The sequence below is a fragment of the Amphiprion ocellaris genome, chromosome 3 (genome assembly GCF_022539595.1).
Source record: "Amphiprion ocellaris isolate individual 3 ecotype Okinawa chromosome 3, ASM2253959v1, whole genome shotgun sequence".
In the NCBI taxonomy this organism is placed as follows: Eukaryota; Metazoa; Chordata; class Actinopteri; family Pomacentridae; genus Amphiprion; species Amphiprion ocellaris.
Window position 1 is genome coordinate 41,165,520 of NC_072768.1, and position 23,754 is coordinate 41,189,273.

Here is a 23,754-nt window from a genome sequence, read left to right on the forward strand (position 1 = left end):
CAAACATCTCAGCAGATGTGCTGAACTTTGAATTGAACCATGACCATCTCATACTGAAGAACAGTCGTTGCCTTTCATCACTTTTTCTTCTCTCCTGAAATAAATCTGAGTTTCTGCCATAGTTCTTCATTCCAGCACTGGCCTGTGGGCCCTCACATCATCACCTTCTTCTATTCTTCTTTTCTCTGCAGTCTTTCAGTCAAACTCTCTGTTTGTTCATCTGATTAATGTCACTCATCATCATCTCCATCTCTGACCTCCAGCTTCATTTCTTCAACAAAACTGAACTGGTTTCTTCTTCCTCACATTCCTGAAGTGTCCTCAGACCTCATAAATCCGTCATCATAACTCTTTGAGCTGAGATCTCTGAGGACTTTGTAGTTTTTTTAGTTGACGTGACGCGTCTCCTGTCTTTGCCTCCATTTCCCAGAATGCCAGTGCGACCCTCAGGGCTCCCTCAGCACCGTGTGCGACCCCAGCGGTGGTCAGTGCCAGTGCCGCCCCAATGTGGTCGGCAGGAGCTGCGACAGATGTGCTCCGGCCACGTTCCAGTTCGGACCCAACGGCTGCCGAGGTCAGAAGCTCTGCAGGCTACAGTCAGATAGTTGAGATAGAAGACTGTAGGTTCAGTTAGTGTTGCAGACTGATCATTCAGAAAATGACCATAAATAAATGGACATGTCAGACATATAGTTGTGCTGCAGAGTTTGAACTGATAGAAACAAACAGAATGGAATGGAGCCACCACTGCCACTTTTCCGTCCTATATTTGCCCATGTTGTGTTTTCTTTTAGCATGTGCGTGCAACACCCAGGGTTCACACGACCAGTTCTGTGATCAGCTGACCGGTCAGTGCGTTTGCATTTCTGGGGCGTTCGGGCGGCAATGCGACCGCTGCCTGCCAGGACACTGGGGCTTCCCCTCCTGCAGACGCTGCTCCTGCAACGGACACGCCGACACCTGCGACCCCGACACCGGACACTGCATCGACTGCAGGGAGCACAGCACCGGACACAGCTGTGAGAGGTACATCAATCAATCAATCAATCGATCAATCGATCAATCGATCAATCGATCAATAACTTGATCAATAACTCAATCAATCAGTCAGTCAGTCTATCCATCATCCATCCGTCCATCCATCATCCATCCATCCATCCATCATCTATCCATCCATCATCCATCCATCCATCATCTATCCACCATCCATCATCATCCATCCATCCATTCATCCATCCATCCATCCATCATCCATCCATCCATTCATCCATCATCCATCCATCCATCCTAGACAATGTTTCCATAACAACAGAGGATCAGGTTTCCGTCTCTCCTCTGTTCAGGTGTGTGGACGGTTACTATGGCGACCCGGTGCTGGGGTCAGGTGACCACTGTCGTCCTTGTATGTGTCCTGATGGCCCTGACAGCCGGCGACAGTTTGCAGAAAGCTGTTACCGTGGAGATGAGTCGCAGCAGGCTGTCTGTATCTGCAGTGCTGGATACCGAGGTAGAAACTTTATTAACACACAAGTAAAAACTTTATTAACACAGTGTTCATAAACAAGATTTATTAACAAAAAGAAAAACTTTATTAACATGTCACAGGGCAACAAGCAAATGTTTTATTATCACAGAGAAAATGTTTATAAACCCTCAAGTTAAAAACTTTATTAATAATCACAGAAAAACTTTTATAAGCTTGTGGATGCAACATGATGTGTGAGTAAAATACAGTAGAAACAGAATAGAAACCGAATGGAAACAGAATAGAAACAGAACAGAAACAGACAGTAACAGTAGAAATACAGTAGAAGCAGAATAGAATCAGAGTGTTTGTGCCTCTGGCTCTGGTTCTCAGCAGGGTTTCCAGGGGATTCTGTGAGTTTTGAAGCTGACAGCTGCAGCCTGTGGAGACAAACAGGGTTTAATCTGAGTTCTGTAACTACCGGATCCAGACGCAGGAATGTGATGAGGCTTCAGGTCTGTTATTACTGACGGAAATCAGATGTTGAGCTGATATGAGCTGCTGACAGACGCATGAATCACCAACTTCCACGTTTGTTTCCACCTCAAACCCCAACAGGGATCAAGTTGAGGACGGGTTTAAAGATAAATGTTCAGGTATAAACTACAGGAACATTTAGCGAATAAAACTGGAGGGTTAGGAGGGTGTTTACAGACTTTCAACTGCAGCTTTTTACTGCCTGTGACCCTAAACGGGTCATAGGCAGTAAAAAATGAAAATTTAGTTTTGACTTCTCAAAGTCAGAGCAGCTAAAGTCTCAGCTGTAGTTCTGTTAGAAGAGTTTGGGGATGAAACTCAATGTGCCGTAAACATTCTGGTCCCTAACCCTAAAGAGTCATTTGAACCATCACTGATGAAATCTAAAATAACTTTCAGTCCCTCAAAGCATCCAGTGTTCCTTTTTACCAAGAGTCTCTCATTGTGAACAAAGCTGGAACCTGTGTGAGTTTATGGTTTTGGAGGGGGCATGTCCTCCACCAGGTGGGCAGACCACCTGATCCAGGAACCGCTCCTTCTGGTATGAGACGTAACCATCACCACCATGTCACAGTCTCATTCTTACCTCTCCAGGTGCTCGCTGTGACGAGTGCTCACCTGGTTACTATGGAAACCCCGGTGAGGAGGGGGGGCGGTGCCAGCCCTGTCAGTGCAACAACAACATCGATGTGCTGGACCCCATGTCCTGCGACGGCCGGACCGGAGAGTGTCTGCGCTGCCTGTACCACAGCGAGGGAGCTGCCTGCCAGAGCTGCAAGCTGGGTTACTACGGTGACGCCCTGCAGCAGGACTGCAGGAGTGAGTATACTGGGTTCACTGGGTTGCCGTGGTAACCACCTCAAGCCCTGACATCACTGGAGGAACAGTAGAGAACACAGCAGCTAACAGCATTTAAATAACGTATGACTAAAATAAATACACACGTGGACAAAATAGTTGGTCCCCCTTGGTTAATGAAAGAAAAGCCCACAATGTTCACAGAAATAATTTGAATCTGACAAAAGTAATAATAAATAAAAATTCTATGAAAATTAACCAATGAAAATCAGACATTGCTTTTGAACCGTGGTTCAACAGAATTATTTAAAAAATAAACTCATGAAACAGGCCTGGACAAAAATGATGGTACCCCTAGAAAAGACTGAAAATAATGTGACCATAGGGACATGTTCAATCAAGGTGTGTCCTCTAATTAGCATCACAGGTGTCTACAAACTTGTAATCAGTCAGTCGGCCTATTTATAGGGTTACAGTAGTCACTGTGCTGTTTGGTGACATGGTGTGAACCACACTAAACATGGACCAGAGGAAGCCAAGGAGAGAGTTGTCTCAGGAGATTAGAAAGAAAATTATAGACCAGCATGTTAAAGGTAAAGGCTAGAAGACCATCTCCAAGCAGCTTGATGTTCCTGTGACTACAGTTGTACATATTATTCAGAAATTTAAGATCCATGGGACTGTAGCCAACCTCCCTGGATGTGGCTGCAGGAGGAAAACTGATGACAAATGGAAGAGACCGATAATAGGAATGGTAAGAAAAGAGCCCAGAACAACCTCTAAAGACATTAAAGGTGAACTCCCAGGTCAAGGTACATCAGTGTCAGATCACACCATCCATCATTGTTTGATCCAAAGTGGACTTCATGGGAGACGACCAAGGAGGACACCATTGTTGAAAACAAATCATAAAAAAGCCAGACTGGAATTTGCCAAACTGCATGTTGACAAGCCACAAAGTTTCTGGGAGAATGTCCTATGGACAGATGAGACAAAACTGGAACTTTCAGGCACATCAGCTCTATGTTCACAGATGCAGAAATGAAGCATATGAAGAAAAGAACACTGTCCCTACTGTGGAACATGGAGGAGGTTCTGTTATGTTCTGGGGCTGCTTTGCTGCATCTGGTACAGGGTGTCTGGAATCTGTGCAGGTACAATGAAATCTCATGACTATCAAGGTATTCTAGACAGAAATGTGCTGCCCAGTGTCAGAAAGCTTGGTCTCAGTCGCAGGTCATGGGTCTTGCAACAGGATAATGATCCAAAACACACAACTAGAAACAGCCAAGAATGGCTAAGAGGAAAACATTGGACTATTCTGAAGTGGCCTCTATGAGCCCTGATCTAAATCCTATTGAACATCTGTGGAAGGAGCTGAAACATGGTGTCTGGAGAAGGAACCTTCAAACCTGAGACAACTGGAGCAGTCTGCTGATGAGGAGTGGACCAGAATACCTGCTGAGAGGTGCAGAAGTCTCACTGACAGTTACACAAATGGTTGGATTGCAGTGATTGCCTCAAAAGGTTGTGCAACAAAATATTAAGTTAAGGGTACCATCATTTTTGTCCAGGCCTGTTTCATGAGTTTATTTTTTAAAAGAATTCTGTTGAACCACGGTTAAAAAGCAATGTCTGATTTTCATTGGTTAATTTTCATAGAATTTTTATTTATTATTACTTTGGTCAGATTCAAATTATTTCTGTGACCATTGTGGGTTTTTCTTTCATTAACCGAGGGGGACCAACAATTTTGTCTACATGTGTATCTGGACTGAAACCTGTTGATGATGCGGTAAAAGAAATCTGGGTCAAAATGTTTGATTTGATTCAACAACAGACATGTTTTTACAAAATCTTGGAATTTAAAAACCAGTCTTCCTGAAATCTGATCCACTGACAAACTTTAAATTTTAATAAAACTCTGAAGATGTCCTGGCTGGAGAGAAGCTCTGGAGAAGCTCCTAATAAACCCTGATGAAGTCTAGTTTTCATTCGGATTAATAATTCAATTGAATTCAATTTTATTTATATAGCACCAATTACAGTCAAATTGTCACGAGACGCTTTACAGAACCCATATGCCTGAACCCCAGAGCAGCCCTAAGGAGACAGTGGCAGGAAAACACCCTTTTAACAGGGAAAAAAACCTCAAGCAGAACCCGGCTCTAATGTGGGGGAACCATCTGCTGCTGGCCGGGTGGGTTTAGAGGGACAGAAGAGGTAGAGATAGAGGGATGGAGGTAGAGATAGAGAGGTGGGGGGGGACACAAGGACCATAAAACAGACAGTATAATACATGCATGATAAGACAGATGATACATGCAAAGTACAACTAACATGGAAACTGATTATAGTTTACTGCTATGGTGTATGGCTCTGGCATTAAATATACTACATATATAGCTGGTGGTAAATTCAAAAATATGTAGATGAGCAAATCAAGTAAAGTGAGGGTGATGCAGAGTAGATTGATGGAAATGGGCAGCTGGAAGCAGTGGGCTGGAGAAAGGTCAGCAGCAGCAGCATCCCACAGATGGAGATGAGGCCAGTTGGTGGGAGAACCACCACAGATCTGAAGCATCCAGCTCTGGGATCAGGGACACAGAGAAAGGACACAGGGAGAAACAGAGTGAGTGTAATGCAATAATGGTATATATACTGTATATTAAATATAATGGTAGATAGAGAAGGGCTCAGTGCATCTAGAGAGGTCCTCCAGCAGCCTAGGCCTGTAGCAGCAGAACTAGGGGCAGAACTAAGGGACGTCCAAGAGGAAGACTCCAGCTGACCCCCTCAGGGTCCCCCAGTCAGTCCTAACTATAAGATTTGTCAAAAAGGAAGGTTTTAAGCCTGGTCTTAAAATTAGAGAGGGTGTCCGCCTCCAGAACCCAAACTGGGAGCTGGTTCCACAGGAGAGGAGCTGATAACTGAAGGCTCTGCCTCACATTCTACTTTTAGAGAGAAGTTACAGGTCACTTCTCCAAGTAAGCCTGCAGTCTGAGAGCGAAGAGTTCTGCTAGGATAATATGGTACTATCAGGTCTTTAAGATATGATGGAGATTGGTTGTTAAAAGCTTTATATGTCAGAAGAAGGATTTTGAATTCTATTCTAGATTTAACAGGAAGCCAATGAAGAGAAACCAGTATAGGAGAAATATGATCTCTCTTGCTAACTATCGTCAGTACTCTGGTTGCAGCATTTTGGATCAGCTGTAGATGTTTCAGAGAGCTTTTGGGACAACCTGATAATAAGGAATTACAGTAGTCAAGCCTAGAAGTAACAAATGCATGGACTAGTTTTTCTGCATCACTCTGAGACAGGATGTTCCTGAAAATAAAGTATCTAAAATTTATCTATCTATCTATCTATCTATCTATCTATCTATCTATCTATCTATCTATCTATCTATCTATCTATCTATCTATCTATCTATCTATCTATCTATCTATCTATCTATCTATCTATCTATCTATCTATCTATCTATCTATCTATCTATATACCTTTCTATCTATCTGTCTATTAATAAAGTATCTATCTATCCATCAGAGTGTGTTTGTAACCAGCTGGGCAGTGATCCGTCCAGCTGTCCGACTGCTGCTGACTGTAACTGCGACCGGAGCAGCGGTCAGTGTCGCTGCCTGCCCAACGTGATTGGTCAGCACTGCGACCGCTGCGCCCCCGACACCTGGAACATGGCGAGCGGCCGTGGCTGTCAGAGCTGCAGCTGTGACCCCAAGCACTCGTACGGGACGTCCTGTAACGAGGTGAGATGATCGCATCTCTAAAGTCTTGTCCTGTTTTCTGCTGAGTGACAAGAAAAGCTGTAAATAATCTGCTGAACTTCCGGATCTAAAGTTTGTTTGGTCCACAGATCAGCGGTCAGTGTTCCTGCCAGCCCGGCTTCGGGGGAAGGACATGCAGCGAGTGTAGAGAGCTGTTCTGGGGAGACCCTGAAGTCAAATGTCATGGTAGGTTCAGCCCTTAGCATGATGAGAACTCGACCTTTCAATATAAAATGACATCAGTCAGATGTCGGTGTAAAACGTTTTCCTGGAACATCAAGTTCCACATATAGTCACTCATCAGTCCGGATCTGAGTCCAGCTCTTAGACCAGGTTCCAGACCTGAGTCCAGACTCCGGATCTGAGTCCAGAATCAAGATCCAGACTTTCCAGAGTCAAGTTTTTCTGCATCGTGGGAACATTTCAGCTCCCAGTTTCCTCTGCTGCGATCCGTTGTGACTGATTAAATCCAGATGTTCCCAGGGGCCTGGCTGTCCCGTCGCCATGGAGACGAGACCAGAGATCTGTCTAACCCTTCAAACATCCCTGAAATCCACAAGGGGGCTTTGTTAGTGTGAAGCAGCTGAAGGTCACAGCATGGTTCAGCCGGACAAAATTAATTCTAAACCGGTGGAAGTCTGAAAGAAGAGGAGGAAGTGAAGGAAAAATGAAAATAAAATAAACATTATTGTCCCCAAAGGGAAATTTCTCTGGAAAGTTTGAAAATTTGACACTTCTGAACAACTATAGACAGCAGAATAATAGAATAAAAGCTGAGTTCTCGGCACAGATGCTGATGTCTGAAAACATTTCTGTCTAAAACATTCACTCCTCATTAAAACCTTTGAACATATTCAGACACATCTGGAGAAAAACACAATAATTCTGTCAGTAGAACAGAAAGGAGGAATCAGAGATCAACCCTGTAGATCAGAGATCAACCCTGTAGACCAGAGATCAGCCCTGTAGACCAGAGATCAACCCTGTAGATCAGAGATCAACCCTGTAGACCAGAGATCAGCCCTGTAGACCAGAGATCAACCCTGTAGATCAGAGATCAACCCTGTAGACCAGAGATCAGCCCTGTAGACCAGAGATCAGCCCTGTAGACCAGAGATCAACCCTGTAGATCAGAGATCAACCCTGTAGACCAGAGATCAACCCTGTAGATCAGAGATCAGCCCTGTAGACCAGAGATCAGCCCTGTAGATCAGAGATCAGCCCTGTAGATCAGAGATCAACCCTGTAGACCAGAGATCAGCCCTGTAGATCAGAGATCAGCCCTGTAGACCATAGATCAACCCTGTAGATCAGAGATCAGCCCTGTAGATCAGAGATCAACCCTGTAGACCAGAGATCAGCCCTGTAGATCAGAGATCAGCCCTGTAGATCAGAGATCAACCCTGTAGACCAGAGATCAGCCCTGTAGATCAGAGATCAGCCCTGTAGATCAGAGATCAACCCTGTAGACCAGAGATCAACCCTGTAGATCAGAGATCAGCCCTGTAGACCAGAGATCAACCCTGTAGATCAGAGATCAGCCCTGTAGATCAGAGATCAACCCTGTAGACCAGAGATCAGCCCTGTAGATCAGAGATCAGCCCTGTAGATCAGAGATCAACCCTGTAGACCAGAGATCAGCCCTGTAGACCAGAGATCAACCCTGTAGATCAGAGATCAACCATGTAGATCAGAGATCAGCCCTGTAGATCAGAGATCAGCCCTGTAGATCAGAGATCAGCCCTGTAGATCAGAGATCAGCCCTGTAGACCAGAGATCAACCATGTAGATCAGAGATCAGCCCTGTAGATCAGAGATCAGCCCTGTAGATCAGAGATCAGCCCTGTAGACCAGAGATCAACCATGTAGATCAGAGATCAGCCCTGTAGACCAGAGATCAACCCTGTAGATCAGAGATCAACCCTGTAGAGCAGAGATCAGCCCTGTAGACCAGAGATCAACCATGTAGATCAGAGATCAGCCCTGTAGATCAGAGATCAGCCCTGTAGATCAGAGATCAGCCCTGTAGACCAGAGATCAACCATGTAGATCAGAGATCAGCCCTGTAGACCAGAGATCAACCCTGTAGATCAGAGATCAACCCTGTAGAGCAGAGATCAACCCTGTAGATCAGAATTTCAGACACATCAGGTGTTTGGACTGAGCTGCTGTTTGTAGTGAAAGATAACTAAAGAATAAAAGGTGGTTTAAAACTGTAGAGGACGTTCAGAACTGACAGGACGACAACGTGATGCAGAGTTCTCACTTCTCCAACATCAGCAGCAGAAGGAAAGACAGACAGAAGGACAGAGGGACATAAAGACAGAAGGACATAAAGACAGACGCATAGAAAGACATAAAAACATAAAGACATACAGACATTAAGACAGAAGGACATAAGGACAAAGTGTTCAGAGTGTAACAGAAATGTGTTTCCTGTCTCTGAAAGAATCTTTCGTTGTTAACGCAAACCAGACGCTGAAGTTTCAGTTTGTCTCAGAGACTTCCTGTTTATGTGTGTTCTTATGTGTGTGTATTCCATGTGTGTGTGTTTATGCATGTGTGTGTTTATGCATGTGTGTTTATGTGTGTGTGTTCTTATGTGTGTTTGTTCCATGTCTGTGTGTTCTTATGTGTGTGTATTCCATGTGTGTGTGTGTGTGTTTGTGTGTGTGTGTGTGTGTGTGTGTGTGTGTGTGTGTGTTCTTTTGTGTGTGTGTTCTTATGTGTGTGTTTATGCATGTGTGTGTGTGTGTGTGAAGCTTGTAATTAAACTCAGACACACAGCAGGATTGTGGAACCTCCAGATATCCATTCTGAATAATGGATCAGAGTTCAGGCAATGTTCTCTGGAGGTGTAGATGGTTCATGATGGTTCATGATAGTTCAATGGAGGAGAAATGAGCTCTTAGTTCTGATGCAGAGTCTGATATCTGACCTGAGGTCTGGCTGAAGGTCAGGTCTGTGTATTTGTTCATCCCTTGTTCATTTTGGTTAGAAGTTTGTCCAGCAGAGTGTTGATCAGACAGGCGGTCCTACTCATATAAGATGCTGAAACATTCTGCTGCATTTACCCTGACGATAATCCCTAACCCTACTAACCCTGCTAACCCTAACCCTAACCCTACTTTCATAGATGCTGAAACATTGTGTGCTGCTACATTAACCCTACACACATAAGTCCTGAATCCTAATCCAGACTGAACATCTCAGCAGGTTCAGTGGTAGAAGGTCCTGATCACTGGCATCTGCCTGTAAATTTCCCCACTGCAGAATCAGTAAAGCTCTAATCTATTAATCAGAATGAACCATGTCCTGCCTCCTCAGCCTGCGACTGCGACCCTCGTGGGATCTCAGAGCAGCAGTGCAACAAAGTTGGCGGCCAGTGTGTCTGTGTGGACGGCGTATCCGGACCTCGCTGCGATGTCTGCGCACGTGGATTCGCAGGAACCTTCCCCGACTGCCGCCGCTGCCACCAGTGCTTCGCCGAGTGGGATGATGTCGTCGGTCAACTGACCAATCAGACGCACCGACTGGTTAACAAGGTCAATGCTGTCAAAGCCAGCGGAGTCAGCGGACCTTACAAGAAGTCCATGGACAGCATGGAGAGGAGCATCGCTGACATCCAGGTCATCCTGGACCAGAACCCAGCTGCACAACCGCTGACTGAGATCCAGCACCTGCTGCAACAAGCCAGGTGAGACACTAAGATCATCCCAACCTGAGATCATCTTAATCTGAGATTATCTTTAATCCAAGAATATCTTTAATCTGATATCGTATTTGGTATGAGATCATGTTAATATGAGACCATTTTTAATCTATAATCATATTCAATCTGGTTTTATCTTTAGTCTAAGATTGCATTTAGCCAGAGGTCACGTTTAATCTGAGATGATTTTTAATGAGGTCATGTTTAATCTGAGATGATATTTTATATTTAATCTGAGATGATTTTTAATCTGAGACTAGACGAAGCAGTGACCTCTGACCACTGTTTGTCTGTCAGTGACCTGATGGGGGCCCTGAGCCACACATTGAACCACACTGAGCGGATGGTGGTGCAGCTGAAGGAGCAGGACGCTGCTGCAGAAACTAAACTGGACTCTGTGACGTCAGATGCTCAGAAGCTAGAGAGAACAGTTCAGGAGCTGCTGGATCAGGTGGAGTTCATCAAGAACTCTGACATCAGAGGTGACTTGATGACATCATATTTGGGGGGGTTCATGTCATAATGTCAGATGTGTTGAAGATCATATTTATTACCTGTTTCATAAAAAATAATAATGGAAGCGGACTCAGCTGCTTATCTGCAGTCTGTGGTGCTGCATTGCCCCCTGCAGGTGGTCCTACAAACTGACGGCATTAATTTATTGATCGCCTCAGTATTGATGGTTTATTTCGATCGACCTGGTAGATGACCATTTCAGACCACCAGACTTTCAATCATGTTCCTGTCTGTTGCCAGGGGCGACGGACAGCATAACTAAGTACTTCCTGCAGTCTCAGGTGGCTGAAGCTCGAGCCAACGCCTCAACCATCGACAGCGGCAGCCCGGTGGAAACCTCTGCTGCTCTACGGCAGCTCACACAGGACAAACTGAACCAGACCAGAGAGGAGTTCCTGAGGAGACACACTGAGCATGCTCAGAAACTGGATGACCTGGCAGGAGACCTTCAAACTCTGGACCTATCAGAGATCAGCCAGAAGGTGGGATCCTGATCATGTTTGCCAGGTTCTAATATATACATATATATATATATATATATATATATATATATATATATATATATATATATATATATATATACACACACATATATATTAGGGCTGGGACTTGCGTTAATTTCGATTAATTAATTACAGTGAAAATAACACGTTAAGAATAACACAATTAATTGCACCCTCCTCAGTTCCCTCTTTTCTGGCACACCGGTAACTCTGATGAACACTCCAGCCCAGTAGGTGGCGGTAATGAACCTAAAGTCTGTTTGTAGCCATGAAGAAGAAGCACAGGAAGTACTGAGTGAAGTCAGGCACTGGTGAACAGTGAAGGAAGACTAGATTGAGCTTGTTGGACAGAAAGTTTCCTTTTAAAAATCTTCCTGATGGCAGCTTGGATAAAAGCCTGGTTGTGTACAAATTGTACAACAAAGAGTTTTCTGATCACTGCAACACTTCAAGCCGACGGTATCACCTCAATGTAAAACATGTTGCTGTTAGCACCAGAGCTAATGTTAGCTACGAGTCATGCTAACGGCTAATGGTGTAGCCATCCCATAATAGATCACTTTTCTAGACAGTGCTTGAGTTTACAGAAAGTCTTAAAATGTTGAATAAAATCGCTATAATTGCACTTAGATTTGCAGTAATCTGTGAATGTAGCAGACAGATGAAAAATGCAGATAAATAGAAATGAAACATTTTTGTGGTTTAAGTTTTTACTCTGTTGAGGCTCTGCCTCCTTGGAGGAGGAATAACCTAAACAACAAAAATATCTCTTTTAATAACTTCATTATAAACTTTTTGTTTATAAAAGATTACATAAATAAAAATTGATATTCCCATAAAAAGAACCATCAAAATTACACCATTTATCAGACCAGAAAAGATGAAAACAGAATGAATCTCTGGATTTTCTACTTTCTGAAGCTCCTTGAACTACTTATGCTGATTTTATGTGCCTTACAGTGGAAAAAACAACTAAATTCAGGCTTTAAGTCATCAAAATCACTTTTTTCTATATGTCCCATTTTCCTTTTTTTTCAAAATAAATTTTAAATTATAAACATATATATGTTTATTCATTGATTCAGCTGTCAACCACAATTTTATTTGAATTGAAAAACTTCACTTATTGTGTCAAATATTGCTATTTGACAAAACTGCAATTAAAAATGCGATTAATTACAAAGCCTGTAATTAGTTAGATTAATTTTTTAAATTGCGTCCCACCACTAACATACATATATATATATATACATATATATATATATATATATATATATATATATATATATATATATATATATATATATATGTGTGTATATATATATATATATATATATATATATATATATATATATATATATATATATATATATATATATATATATATATATATATATATATGTATATATATATATATATATATATTCCTTCTGGAACCTGCACCTCTGAAAGTGGCTGCAACGTCTGGTGTCTCTTAACTGTTTTAAATTTTTGCTGTATTTTTTCATATTTTTCTCGTGTTTTGTCGGCTGCTGATGGAGGTTTCTGCTGGGAGAAGAGTTTATTCAAGAGAGGAGCTTTTGTCATTGAGACAGAACAAATCTGGACAGCAACATCTAATTCCAGTGGACATCTTGAGGTGTTTTCATGGTGTCTGGCTTTATTTGTTAACCAGAGATGGTGTAACTCCTCACATATAACTGTTAAGGAGAAATTGTCCCAGCCAAGGCAACTGATTTGGTTCCGTGTGATGTTTTGCATGATAGTGTTGCTAGGATACAGACTCAACATCCTGAGGCACTTGTAATAATATCAGGAGATTTCAATCATGTCAGCCTCTCACCTGACTGGATTTACACAGTTTGTTAACTGCCCTACCAGAGAAAACAAAACCCTAGACCTGTTGTATGCCAATGTAAAAGAAACTTACAGAGCTACTGCCTCACCACCACTGGGCAGGTCAGAACATAACTTGGTTTATCTGCAGACCTGTTACAAACCTTGTGTGCTGAGACAGCCTGCAACTAAAGTCAAAATCAGAAGATGGACTCCTCAAGCTAGTGAAGCTCTAAAGGACTGCTTTGAATCAACAGACTGGAATGTGCTGCTGGAAACAGATGAGGACAGGATGAACATTGACAGACAGGTTGATTTTTTTTACTGAGTACATCAACTTCTGTAGAGACACGGTCATACCTGCAAAGACTGTTCACTGTTTCCCCAATAACAAACCCTGGATCACAAGCGACATAAAGGCAGTCCTGAACCAGAAAAAACAAGCTTTTAGAGACGGTGACAAAGAACGACTCAAAGAAGTAGAACATGAGTTGAAGAGGAGACTGAAAATGGCAAAGCTAGAATACAAAAAGATGATAGAGAGGAATTTTCAACACAGCAACATCCGTGATGTGTGGAGAGGAATCAGTACCATCTCTGTACATAACAATAAAAAGAAAAGGGAGCCAGTAGTGGGTGATGTGGAAAGAGCTGATGAACTCAACCTGTTCTTCAACAGATTTGACACTGTGGACACACCTACTTCCACTGCTGCTCCTCCTTCTTCTCCTCAGCATATGGAAATCCCCACTACAGCTCCTCCTTCTCCTCCTCCGTCTCCACAGCTGCAGCCACTTCCCTTCTAGCACCTGTGACCTTCTCTGTCACAGAGACAGGGCTGATGTTGGAGCTGGGAGACTTTGCTCTGGGAAGGCAGCTGGTCCAGATGTTGTGTGTCCAAGGCTGCTTAAAGACTGTGCTGCACAACTGTGTCAACGTCTCCACAGGATCTTCAACCTGAGTCTACAGCTGCTCTATGGAAAACATCCTGTATTGTACCGGTACCAAAAATCAAATGTCCGGCTGAACTAAATGACTACAGACTTATTGCCCTTACCTCACACATCATGAAAACTCTGGAGCGGCTGATTCTACGCCTAATGAGGCTTGAGGTCAAAGACAAACTCGATTCCCTGCAGTTTGCATACAAAGAACACATTGAAGTGGATGATGCCATCCTCTTCATGCTTCACCGTGCCCTGTCTCATCTGGAGGAACCTGGAGTTTATGTGAGAATCATGTTCTTTGTTTTTTAAAATGCTTTCAATTCCATCCAACCCACCATACTCAAAGACAAGCTCACAGAGATGGGAGTGGATCCTGCCTTTGTTTATTTGATCATAGATTATCTGACAGGAAGGCCACAGTTTGTCAGGCTGGGGAACTGTGTTTCTGGGACATTAATGAGCAGTACTGGGGCTCCACAAGGAACAGTTCTGGATCCATTCCTGTTCACACTGTATACATCAGACTTCAAATACAGCACTGAGTCCTGTCACATTCAGAAATACTCTGATGACACCGCTATCGTGGCATGTATCAGAAATGGACATGAAGCTGAATACAGGATCTGATAAATGCCTTCAGTGACTGGAGTCACAAAAACTGCCTGCTACTCAGCGCCTTAAAGACAAAGGAAATGATCATCGATTTCTGCAGATCCAAACCCCCTTTTCATCCAGTGAACACTTGTGGCGTGGATATGGAGGTGGTGACATCGTATAAATATTTAGGTGTCCACCTTGATAATAGACTGTTCTGAAAACGTAGACTTCATCTACAAAAAGGACCAGAGCTGACTTTTTAGCCTCAGAAGACTTGGATCATTAGACATCCGCAGTAAGATGCTGCAGATGTTTTATCAGTCTGTGGTAGCAAGTGTTCTGTTTTATGCTGCAGTCTGCTGGGGAGGCAGTATAAAAAACAAGGATGCAAGGTGTCTGAGCAAACTGATTATTAAGCTGGCTCTATGGTTGGAATCAGATTGAACTCACTGGAGGATGAGGTGGACAGACATGCACTTAGAAAGATGGAGGCCATTCTGACAAACATGGATCATCCACTTCATATCTGCCTCAATGAACAACAAAACATCAGTGGACGACTCCTATCCCTGCAGGACTGAAAGATTCAGAAAATCTTTCTTACCATCAGCAATCAGACTATTTAATTCAAAAGTAAACAAAGGAGACCAGACAATTGAATTTCCCTTCGGGGATTAATAAAGTCATTGTATTGTATTGTATATATTGTTCCTAGAATCTCTAAAAGTACAATGGGAGGCAGAGCCTTCAGTTATCAGCTCCTCTCCTGTGGAACCAGCTCCCAGTTTGGGTTCTGGAGGTGGACACCCTCTCTATTTTTAAGACCAGGCTTAAAACCTTCCTTTTTGACAACTCTTATAGTTAGGACTGACTGGGGGACCCTGAGGGGGTCAGCTGGAGTCTTCCTCTTGGACGTCCCTTAGTTCTGCCCCTAGTTCTGCTGCTATAGGCCTAGGCTGCTGGAGGACCTCTCTGGATGCACTGAGCCCTTCTCTATCTACCATTATATTTAATATATATATATATATATATATATACCATTATTGCATTACACTCACTCTGTTTCTTTCTGTGTTCTTTCTCCGAGTGTCCCTGATCCCAGAACTGGATGCTTCAGATGTGTGGTTGTTCTCCCACCTCCAGCTGCCCATTTCCATCAATCTACTCTGCATCACCCTCACTATACTTGATTTGCTCATCTACATATTTTTGCATTTACCACCATCTATATATGTAGTATATTTAATGTCAGAGCCATACACCATAGCAGTAAACTATAATCAGTTTCCATGTTAGTTGTACTTTGCATTACCCCCCCCACCCCCACCCCCCCACCCCTCTACCTCCATCCCTCTATCTCTACCTCTCTACCTCTTCTGTCCCTCTCAACCCACCCGGCCAGCAGCAGATGGATCCCCCACATTAGAGCCGGGTTCTGCTCGAGGTTTTTTTCCCTGTTAAAGGGTGTTTTCCTTCCACTGTCTCCTTAGGGCTGCTCTGGGGGTTCAGGCATATGGGTTCTGTAAAGCATCTTGTGACAATTTGACTGTAATTGGCACTATATAAATAAAATTGAATTGAATTGAATATATAAACACAAGTTAGCTATTTACATAGGAGTAGTTATTTATATAGAACTAATTTATATATATATATATATATATATATATATATATATATATATATATATATATATATATATATATATATATATATATATATATATATATATAAAAGACTAGTTTATAACACTAGTTTATAACACTAGTCATGTCAGTGATTCTTCCTGAGCAGCACTTGAGCAGCACACAGTTGATGATGTAAAGATGGAACTGTGTTTGAATAGAACCAGACTGAGGGATGACTCCATTCTGGTTCCTCTCTGTATCAGTGTTAGCTGCTTTCATCAGTTTTATCTATTCTAACCCTAACCCATACGTTGGTGTTTGTCTTGTTACTATAGTAATTCTTCACCTGACTCTGTAAAGTGCACCTGAGATGGTGTTAGGATTTGATGCTGCATGAATAACATGTACTGAAGTGGATTCTACTCCTTCAGATGATGAGATGTATTCTAATCTGTGTTTTGTGTCCTGGTTCTGGTAGACCTGCGGCAGCCCTTCGTCAGGTCAGGACCTATGCCTGTCCTGTGGAGGTCTGGGCTGCGTGGAAGCTGATGGTCGCATTAAGTGCAGCAGAGACGGATGTAACGGTGTGGTGACAACGGCCAACGCTGTCTGGAAGAAGGCCCAAACGTCTGAGCAAGAAATCATCAGCGCCATGGAGGAAGTGGAGAAGCTCTCTAAGATGGTGACTAGTTAACCCTAACCCTGACTAGTTGTGCTCTCTGGTTTTGGTTCAGGGCTGAAGGGGAGATTTTCTCCTGTGTTTTCTTGTCAGGTGTTGGAGGCAAAGCTGCAGGCTGATGAGGCGAAGCTGAGCGCTCAGGATGTCTTGATGAAGACCAACAAAACCAAACAAAAAGTGGACCAGAGCAACGAGGAGCTGCGAAGCCTCATCAGACAGATCAGAGACTTCCTCACACGTACGTCTGACTGATGTTCAGAAAACGTCCTCCGATGTGATCACGCTAGCAGCACCACCCACACACAGCGCCCCACAGTGGTTCAGCCTGTATTCCACATCTCTGTAGGACATGTATGGACAGTTAGTCAGAGGGTCCAGGAGAACATGCTGGCAACAAAATGCAAAACCTGACAGGATGAAGTAGTACTTTATATATTACATAGTACACACAGTACTAGCAGTATGGATCTTGTAATGCAGCTTTAGTCTGTCCCAGTGCAGTTTATCGACTGCAGTTTACTAAAAATACCACAAAGTCTGCAGCAGCATGCTTTTCTGACCCACAATCCTTTGCAGCATAAGATGAATTGAATTTCCCTCAGAATAATGAAGTATCTATCTATAGTCTATCTATCTATCTATCTATCTATCTATCTATCTATCTATCTATCTGTCTGTCTGTCTGTCTGTATCTGTCTGTCTATCTATCTATCTATCTATCTATCTATCTATCTATCTATCTATCTATCTATTTGTCTGTCTGTCTGTATCTGTCTGTCTATCTATCTATCTATCTATCTATCTATCTATCTATCTATCTATCTATCTATCTATCTATCTATCTATCTACCTATCTATCTATCTATCTATCTATCTATCTATCTATCTATCTATTTGTCTGTCTGTCTGTATCTGTCTGTCTATCTATCTATCTATCTATCTATCTATCTATCTATCTATCTATCTATCTGGTAGAACCTTCACGCTGTTTGTGGTGTTCCAGAGGATGCTGCAGACCTGGAGAGCATTGAGCTGGTGGCTACTGAGGTTCTGGCCATGCAGATGCCAACCACACCAGGTCTGCTGCAGAACCTTACCGATGAGATCCGGCAGAGGGTGGGAGAACTGGGACATGTAGAAACCATCTTGCAGCAAAGTGCTGATGACATTCGGAGAGCAGAGAACTTGCTGGACCAGGCCCGCCAAGCTAGGTGAGCACTGCTTTACCTGGACACATTCCATGACATCTGCTGGAGATGCTTCAGCAGAACTGATGGAACTCCAACAGGTTCCAGGATGTAGCTCTATTTCAACAAGGATCCTTCAGTGACCCTCATGAAGTCAGAACTGCCAATCAGATTGCTTTATTGATATGTGGTCCTAGAAAGTCTCTAAACCCTAACCCTGTCCGGCAGTCTGTAATAAGATGGTAAAATGTCTCTTCTGGTTCCTCAGTGAGGAGGCGGCTGACGTGAAGGACTCTGCAGAGAGAGTAAAGCAAGCTCTGAAAGAAGCTCAGAGAGCTCAGTCGGCCGCCAGCAGCGCCATCCAGCAGGCCTCTGCTGACATCCAGAACGCCAACGTCCTGCTGTCCTCAGTCAGTACCGTCTCCCACAGACATCCTGGACGTCACCTGGTGCTACCTTGACAGACGTCCTGTTGAAAACACCAAGGTAACATATAGGCTAACCCTATCTGTGCTGTGTTCAGGTGGAGTCGGAGACGGCAGACGCAGAACTCATGCTGAATAATGCAACCAAGAGGCTGCAGAGGCTCGAGCAGGACGTGACACTGCTGAGAGGCAAAGCTCTGAACATCAATCTGAGCACTGAACAGACCAATCAGGATGCAGCGAGCATCGGAAAAATTGCAGAGGAGGTCAAGAAGGTGAGCTCACCTGTCAGGTCATCACACTCAGCAGGTGATTCAAACATTTGTAGTTTCTTAGTCTAGTCTGTTTCTGTGTGTATTTAGGCCCTGGACTCGGAGTTGAAGGAGAAGTACGCCACAGTGGAGCAGCTGATTGGTCAGAAGGCAGGGGGCGTGGCCGACGCTAAAAAGAGGGCGGAGTCACTGCAGCAGGAAGCCAAAGAGCTGCTGCTGCAGGCTAGCGGCAAGCTGCAGCTACTGAAAGGTGACATCACACTGACATCACACCTCTTACCTCCTCCGTCAGATTGTTAGTAAAACACCACGTTAGCAGAAAACGCCACTTTAGCATGTTAGCAGAAACACCTCATTAGCAGAAACACCACGTTAGCAGAAAACACCATGTTACCAGAAACACCTCGTTAGCAAAGACGTCACGTTAGCAGAAACACCACGTTAGCAGAAACACCACATTAGCAGAAAATGTCATGTTAGCACATTAGCAGAAAATGCCACGTTAGCAGAAAATGCCACATTAGCACGTTAGCAGAAACACCTCGTTAGCAGAGATGCCACATTAGCAGAAACACCATGTTAGCAGAAAAACCACGTTAGCAGAAAATGTCACATTAGCACATTAGCAGAAAATGCCACGTTAGCAGAAACACCTCGTTAGCAGAAAATGTCACCTTAGCACACTAGCAGAAACACCTCGTTAGCAGAGACTCTACGTTAGCAGAAACACCACGTTAGCAGAAACATGTTAGCAGAAACACCACGGTAGCAGAAATACCACATTAGCAGAAACACCACGTTAGCAGAAAATGTCACATTAGGACACTAGCAGAAAACGCCACGTTAGCACTTTAGCAGAAACACCTTGTTAACAGAAACACTACGTTAGCAGAAACACCACAACAGCAGAGAAAACATGTTAGCAGAAAACACCACGTTAGCAGAAAATGCCACGTTAGCAGAAAATGCCACGTTAGTATGTTAGCAGAAACCCGTTAGTAGAGAAGCCACATTAGCAGAAAACACCATGTTAGCAGAAAATGCCACATTAGCAGAAAACACCATGTTAGCAGAAAATGCCACATTAGTACGTTAGCAGAAACACCACATCAGCAGAAACACCATGTTGGCACGTTAACAGAAACATCTTGTTAGCAGAGACGTCATGTTAGCAGAAACACCATGTTAACAGAAACACCACGTTAACAGAAACACCACGTTAGTATGTTAGCAGAAACACCACATTAGCAGAAAATGCCATGTTAGCAGAAAATGCCACGTTAGCAGAAAATGCCACGTTAGTACGTTAGCAGAAACACGTTAGTAGAAATGCCACGTTAGCAGAAAACACCATGTTAGCAGAAAATGCCACGTTAGCAGAAAATGCCACGTTAGTACGTTAGCAGAAACACCACATCAGAAGAAACACCATGTTGGCACGTTAACAGAAACATCTCATTAGCAGAGACGTCATGTTAGCAGAAACACCACGTTAACAGAAACACCATGTTAACAGAAACACCACGTTAGTATGTTAGCAGAAACACCACATTAGCAGAAAATGCCATGTTAGCAGAAAATGCCACGTTAGCAGAAAATGCCACGTTAGTGCGTTAGCAGAAACACGTTAGTAGAAATGCCACGTTAGCAGAAAACACCATGTTAGCAGAAAATGCCACGTTAGCAGAAAACACCATGTTAGCAGAAAATGCCACGTTAGTACGTTAGCAGAAACACCACATCAGAAGAAACACCATGTTGGCACGTTAACAGAAACATCTCATTAGCAGAGACGTCATGTTAGCAGAAACACCACGTTAACAGAAACACGTTAGCAGAAACACCATGTTATCACGTTAGCAGAAACACCACGTCAGCAGAAACACCACGTTAGCACGTTAACAGAAACACCATCTTAACAGAAACACCACGTTAACAGAAAATACTGTGCCTGATTACCATAGCAGCTGTGGGTGGGTGGGATGTTACCTGGTTACCATAGCAGCTGTGGGTGGGTGGGGTGTTACCTGGTTACCATGGCAGCTGTGGGTGGGTGGAATGTTACCTGGTTACCATGGCAGCTGTGGGTGGGGTGGGATGTTACCTGGTTACCATGGCAGCTGTGGGTGGGGTGGGATGTTACCTGGTTACCATGGCAGCTGTGGGTGGGGTGGGATGTCACCTGATTAACAGCATTTTAAAAAATACTTTCAGATAACTTAGATAACTTTCAGACGTGTGCAGAAAATGAAAGTATACTGTTGCCATGGAGATGGTGGACTAGACTGTGGGCAGCAATGTGATGTTTAAATGTTTACCACTGACTTCCTGATAACTTTCACTGAATTCCGTTGACAACTCTGAAGGCTGTCAGGCTGGGTCTAAAGTGTTCCTGTTCTGCAGTGGATTCAGGTCAGACCTGTTATTGGTCCTACAGAGACGCATCAACAGAACAACGTTCTATATCAGAGTTGTGTTTTCATGTTGTAGATCTGGAGAAGTCGTATGAAGACAACCAGAGAACACTGGATGTGAAAGCAGAGCAGCTGGTGGAGCTGGAGGCTGCTGTGAAGGAGCTGCTGCAGGAGATCAGCCACAAGGTCACCGTGTACAGCACCTGTTTGTTCTAGAACCATCTCACCTGCTGCCCGCTCCTCAGCAGCCAATCACAAGTGAGAACATATTCATTAAAGGGATCAGTCTCTTGACCTGAAACAATCAGAAGAAACAGACCAAAGATGAAAGAGATTGAGACTTTCATACTTCCAGGAACCAAAGATTCAGTTGTTTTATTTTCTCTTGATTAAATCACTCAGATATAAGAAATGTTTAATCTTAATGTTTCTAAATGGGAACCTTTCATTTGTGAAAGCGTTCTGGAGCACACAATCAGGTTTTTAATCGGTTTAAATCTTTCAGAATTAAAATCTCTCAGTCTCTCAGAATGTGACTTTAGATAAATAGTCTGATTAGTCCACATTGTTCTCCACTGGTTTGCCCAATAATACAACTTTTTGGAAACTTCAAGAGGCAACAGTTGAGTTTTGAATCAGATGAATGTCTTTGAGATGGTAATAAAATAAATAAAACTGTTAATCTCTTGGTTCAAGTTTAACTCACAGCTTCATCTTGTTTAGCATTGAATGTTTAAACCATATGACTGCAACCTGTCTTAGTCCATTTTGTACTGCCCCTAGTTTTATTTCTGTGTGCCCAAACCTTTGAATCCCAAATTATTTTAATAAAAATTTCCTGTTAAAATCACAGCGTTTGCTGCTGTTTATATTTAGCACCAGTAAAAGTGTTTTTTCTTTCAGATCGTTACTGTGACAGACTAGCAGAGCAGAGTTTAGACTAAAGTTTAGAATTCAAAATGACATCTGAGGACCTTCCATCATCGACTCACAAGTTTGTCCAATAGAGGAACATATAGACAGCAGAGCCCTGATCTCCTTCACAGGAACTGGCCTCTGGTTCAGGTCTGTGGATCACACCTGGGTCAGAACCAGAACATCCGTGGAGAGCAGCATCAGGTCCACTCAGGAAGACGTGAGGAAACAGGCTGGCATTAGTGGACAGAAACCTCAACATGGAGGTAATTAGAAAACCCCACATGGCCAGAATTTACTGATGAACAGTCAGCAGCCATCGGATCATGAGCAGGATCATCAGAACCACAACCACCGAGTCACAACAAGCCCACAAGGACAGAGGGGAAGGAGAATGTGTGGGTTAGGGTGGATGGACAGGTGGGTGACCAACAAGGAGCTTCAGAAGTAGAGAAGCCTTTCAGACGAAGCAGGTCCATCTAACCCTTCTACCAGGACCCGGATCACAGCTTTCTGCTGCTTATTGCTTCAGGTGATGAAACAACAAGCAGCAGCTCGTCTTTTCTTTCCCTGTGAGGTCCCCTGACCAGGAGGCTCCTGGTGGGATCCACCCTTTCTGAATCATCGAGAGACTCCTACATTTTAAAAAGTCCTGTGAGGTTGAAAATCGAAACTTCAAACACTCTTCCAGAAATTCTAAACCTGAGTTTCTGTCCCACTGGGGACCGGTCACCTCAGTCAGACTGTTAGCCCCCCATGGGAATAGTAACCCCTCAACCATTCAGCCATGTTGTGTCTGTTAGCCTCACAGAAGCAGAAAGAAGTTCTTCAGGTCTCCAGTGATGGACCCAGAGAGAACGGCAGCTCATGTGACCATTAGATGGATCATTCTTCTCTGTAAGGGAGTATTACTGGACAAAAGACAGGCTTCTGAAATCAATCTACTATGACTTTATTTTTGTCCCCCTTGTTGCTCATAAGTAACCATGGTGATAAGTCAGCCATTTCACAAAGGTAAAAGGTACTTTAACAAAACTAGATGGTTTAAGTAGTACATATGTCCATACAGAGCATTACAGTACTGGAACAACATACTTGGTCTCTCCAGTCCTCAACATGTCATCCAAACATCAGAACTACTCCATATGTTCACACAGCTGTACACAACTGATTTATTTATTTTGTTTATTTTGAACATGTAATTTAAAAACATTCAATGAATGATTCACAAAAACAACTAAAACAGTTCATGATGCTTCTCATATAAGGAGAATGAGAGGAAAACAAAACTTCATGTTTGAAAGGCAGTGGGAAGAAGTTAAAACTTATTTAATCCCAGCCCTAAATTCATTCATTATTCCAATCAGTTCCATGAAAAGTATTCAATGAAAAACAAATTCATCACCAGTAATTTCACTGAGGCAAAAAGACAGTTAACTTCAACACAATCCATCAATTAATCAGTTGCAAATCAATACTACTGCGCCCCCCAGTGGTCATTATGTTCATCTTCACTATATCTTCCAAAAATGTGTT

The 23,754-nt window shown here is 43.2% G+C and overlaps 1 protein-coding gene across 3 annotated transcripts in view; it reads left to right on the plus strand.

Moving 5' to 3' along the window:
• The window catches only part of lamb1a (laminin, beta 1a), a 51,083-nt gene extending 28,930 nt beyond the window's left edge, over positions 1-22,153 (plus strand). For all 3 annotated transcript variants that reach the window (XM_023294310.3, XM_035940978.2, XM_023294311.3), the window contains 16 exons: positions 431-574; positions 795-1,026; positions 1,344-1,507; positions 2,597-2,821; positions 6,352-6,569; positions 6,677-6,773; positions 9,915-10,284; positions 10,597-10,781; positions 11,056-11,297; positions 16,805-17,008; positions 17,099-17,243; positions 18,009-18,216; positions 18,461-18,602; positions 18,716-18,892; positions 18,980-19,139; positions 21,380-22,153. In XM_023294310.3, the coding sequence (XP_023150078.1) occupies positions 431-574; positions 795-1,026; positions 1,344-1,507; positions 2,597-2,821; positions 6,352-6,569; positions 6,677-6,773; positions 9,915-10,284; positions 10,597-10,781; positions 11,056-11,297; positions 16,805-17,008; positions 17,099-17,243; positions 18,009-18,216; positions 18,461-18,602; positions 18,716-18,892; positions 18,980-19,139; positions 21,380-21,519 (3,053 nt within the window). In that variant the 3' untranslated portion in view covers positions 21,520-22,153. The remainder of the gene's footprint in view (positions 1-430; positions 575-794; positions 1,027-1,343; positions 1,508-2,596; positions 2,822-6,351; positions 6,570-6,676; positions 6,774-9,914; positions 10,285-10,596; positions 10,782-11,055; positions 11,298-16,804; positions 17,009-17,098; positions 17,244-18,008; positions 18,217-18,460; positions 18,603-18,715; positions 18,893-18,979; positions 19,140-21,379) is intronic.
• The last annotated feature ends 1,601 nt before the right edge of the window (positions 22,154-23,754 follow it).